This window comes from Hemibagrus wyckioides, linkage group LG29, assembly GCF_019097595.1.
Source record: "Hemibagrus wyckioides isolate EC202008001 linkage group LG29, SWU_Hwy_1.0, whole genome shotgun sequence".
Taxonomy (NCBI): domain Eukaryota; kingdom Metazoa; phylum Chordata; class Actinopteri; order Siluriformes; family Bagridae; genus Hemibagrus; species Hemibagrus wyckioides.
Window position 1 is genome coordinate 7,904,127 of NC_080738.1, and position 3,130 is coordinate 7,907,256.

General features: G+C 41.1%; 1 protein-coding gene across 2 annotated transcripts; it reads right to left on the reverse strand.

Annotated features, from left to right (window-relative positions):
- Window positions 1–1,540: 1,540 nt before the first annotated feature.
- Window positions 1,541–2,824, reverse strand: fgfbp1b (fibroblast growth factor binding protein 1b). Of its 2 annotated transcripts, none has more exons than XM_058384121.1 (2): window positions 2,668–2,824; window positions 1,541–2,542 (listed from the first exon to the last, which is right to left on the reverse strand). In XM_058384121.1, exon 2 carries the CDS (start codon window positions 2,524–2,526, stop codon window positions 1,942–1,944), a length of 585 nt encoding a protein of 194 aa, XP_058240104.1. In that variant the 5' UTR covers window positions 2,527–2,542; window positions 2,668–2,824; the 3' UTR covers window positions 1,541–1,941. The 2 variants fall into 2 exon arrangements, with proteins under 2 accessions (XP_058240104.1, XP_058240106.1); XM_058384123.1 differs by lacking the exon at window positions 2,668–2,824 and adding an exon at window positions 2,625–2,642.
- Window positions 2,825–3,130: the final 306 nt, after the last annotated feature.

Genomic DNA, 3,130 nt, shown 5'->3' on the forward strand with positions numbered 1-3,130 from the left:
CTCACCCAACATCAGTGCCTGACCTCACAAATGCGCTTCTTTCTAGAGGAATGGTCAAAAATTTCCATAAACACACTTCTAAACCTTGTGGAAAGCCTTCCCAGAAGAGTTGAAGGAGTTATTGCTGCAAAGAGCAGGCAAACTACATATTAAACTCAAGTGCATGTAAAGGCAGACGTCCCAGTTTTGGTCTGGCTCACAGTCTCCGCTCTAATTCATCCCAAAGGTGTTCTATCAGGTTGAGGTCAGGACTCTGTGAAGTTCCTCCACACCAAACTCTCTCATCCATGTCTTTATGGACCTTGCTTTATGCACTGGTGTGCAGTCATGTTGGAACAGGAAGGGGTCATCCCCAAACTGTTCCCACAAAGTTGGGAGCATGAAAATGTCTCGGTATGAAGCTGGAGCATTAAGAGTTTAGAGGAGTGTCCCAAAATTTTTGGCAATATAGTGTATCTACCCATCCAACGATACTTGGGGCACAATCTTACACACACGTACACAACCATTCACACACTATGGACCTGTAGATCTCTGAAGCATGCAAAGAACATGCAAACTCTTTATAAATGTATTTACATGTCCCTACAGAATTCACTTGACTGGAAATACAGCAGATTTATTTCCACTTCTGAGTCGTAGCCTATTCATCATTCAGATGTTTTTCTGATAAGAAAATTGAACAGAAATTGCACTGATTGCAGCTTTTTTCAAAAAAATACACCATTTGCCCTAATTACATTCACTGGGATTATCTACAACTACAATTTCATCACAAAAAAGTGTTATATTTTTCTAAACATTTACATTTACAGCATTTGGCAGATGTCGCTATCTCTACAGAGACTTATAAAAGTGCTTTAAAGTCTCAATAAACCAATCCTCATACTGGTTCACCAGGTCAGGGACTAAAAATATCATCAGATTACGAACTCTATCAGGGGGATAATACAGTAAGAAAAGCGAAAAGCACACAGACTGCAATTTAAAAATAAAACATTACATATAGACTGCAGATTTCCAAAATAATAGATTTTAAGTCATGAACCTAACTGAAGAAGATCTAAAACCTGACTTAAACTTTAAAAGTGAATTTTACGTCTAGGTTTTGAGAATCCATCATGTCATAGATATGAGAAAGTGCAAGTGAGCTGCACCTGATGGGTCAGAGCTACACCTGAGGGCTAATCTTTGACGAAGGTGTGTGTTTGTGTGTTCCTTATGTGAATAAGGAAGTCCCGAAAACAAAATGGAATCAGGTGAGTGACTCCTGAAGTTACACACACACACACACACAGTTTGCCGAATGCTTTGCTTATCGCCTCCTCGTGTTAAAGACGGCTGATAACAGATTCTTATCAGCAGGTTCTATTTGACTTAACACAAGAAAGTTGAAACCCAAGTCCTGATTGTGTGTGTGTGTGTGTTTTTTACACAAGTGCAAGGTATTGCTTCATTCATTCATTCATTTATATATTCTGTATGCTGTCAGTGGAATGTTGATTTTTGTGTGATAAAAATTGAACAACCTCACACATGAAATGGTTCAGGCTTCGTTTTATTGAAGGACTCACAGGTCGAATAAAGTTTAAGCGCAAGTAAATATAGATAAATGAAACAAAATATACAGATAAAATATATATGGATTAAAAAAAATCAGTCAGATGTATTTTGGGCTCAAGTGTGTGCTGGAATATCAACATAGTCAGATATTCCTTGTAGATATCAACAGTTGTTTCCCAACACCACACACACACACACACACACACACTATAATGTTGCTATAACTACACCAACCTTAAACCACAACCGTAACCTAAGTGACTTTTTTGGTATAAAAGCTGTAGTTGTTAAAACAAAAAAAGGTCAAAATACTCAGGGACATTTGGGACCTTAACAGTATTTAAACACACATGTACACACAAACGCACGCGCGCGCGCTCAGCAGTCTCTACTCTGGACCATATGGAATATGAAGTTGCAGAGGTTTGCCCAGTTGCTTCCGCACTTTTCGTGCGCGAGCTCTCGGTGGTCAGCGCGCCGCGTGCATTCCGTTGAAGGCATGTCCTCAGCAAGTCCAGTCCTCACCGCGGGCGTCGTCATGGGGACTTTATTTATTAGCCTGAAGTGAGCGGCCGCGGGTCCGTTTTTGCACGAGCGCGCTCTGACCACCTCGTTGGCGTCCTCGCACAGGTGCTGCTTCTTCTGCTGCAGACCGCGAGAAATCTGTTTCCAAAAGGCTTTGGGGTTGGTGACGTAGGAGGGGCAGAGCGCGGGCTCGCCGGTGTACTCACAGGTGTAACTTCGGCGAGACTTCCCCTTTTTCACGCCGAGGCACGTAACCTTCAGCGTGTACCGCGTGTCTCCGCTCGCCGTCCACGTGCACCGCTCTTTGGCGTGTCCGTTGAATTTCCCCTTGAAGGCGACATCTTTCTTTCTTTCCTTCGTTATACCACGTCCAGCCGAGTCTCGCGGCGCGAGCCAGGCGAGCAGCAGAAACATCGCGAGATTTGCGCAGAGCCGCATCTTTTCTCCGAGAATTCTAGAGTAGTAAAACAATTAATTTAGATGTAATTGAACCGCTTTTTAAATAAAAAAAAAAATTACACCGTTCTCTTAATTACCTTTTCACAAAATCTATTAAATACACTTTAGCATATCGCTTACCAGTAAAATATAAGGTGATGCACGTTGGTGAGCCGTTACCGCGCACGAGACTTGTTATATACTCTTAGTGACACACCCACTTACCGCGCGACCGTCCGTGACGTCACAGCGGGGGCGAAAAAAGATCCCACGATCACGCTTCTGCAGTACAAAGCTTTTAACTAAAAAAACATTAATAAACTATTAAACAAACACTATAATATCATCATCCGAATTGTTTAGGGACTTGTCTGACTGAAAAAAAGGTTTTTATATTGCCTACATGCATGTAAAAGAAAGCAAAGTTTATTTATTTATTTATTTATTTATTTATTTATTTATCTATCCGAAACTAAAACCCAGAAACACTTGTTCAGTGTCATGGAAAAGGTCAGAAAGAACATTTATAAATGACTGCTGTATTGTAGTCGTTATTAAAATGTCCCAGTGTGTACTGTACAACTTATAATGTGTGAGAAAGAGA

What these genes read in the sequence shown, in the direction of transcription:
- fgfbp1b (XM_058384121.1), bottom strand. Translation starts at nt 2,526, where the DNA reads ATGCGGCTCTGCGCAAATCTCGCGATGTTTCTGCTGCTCGCCTGGCTC.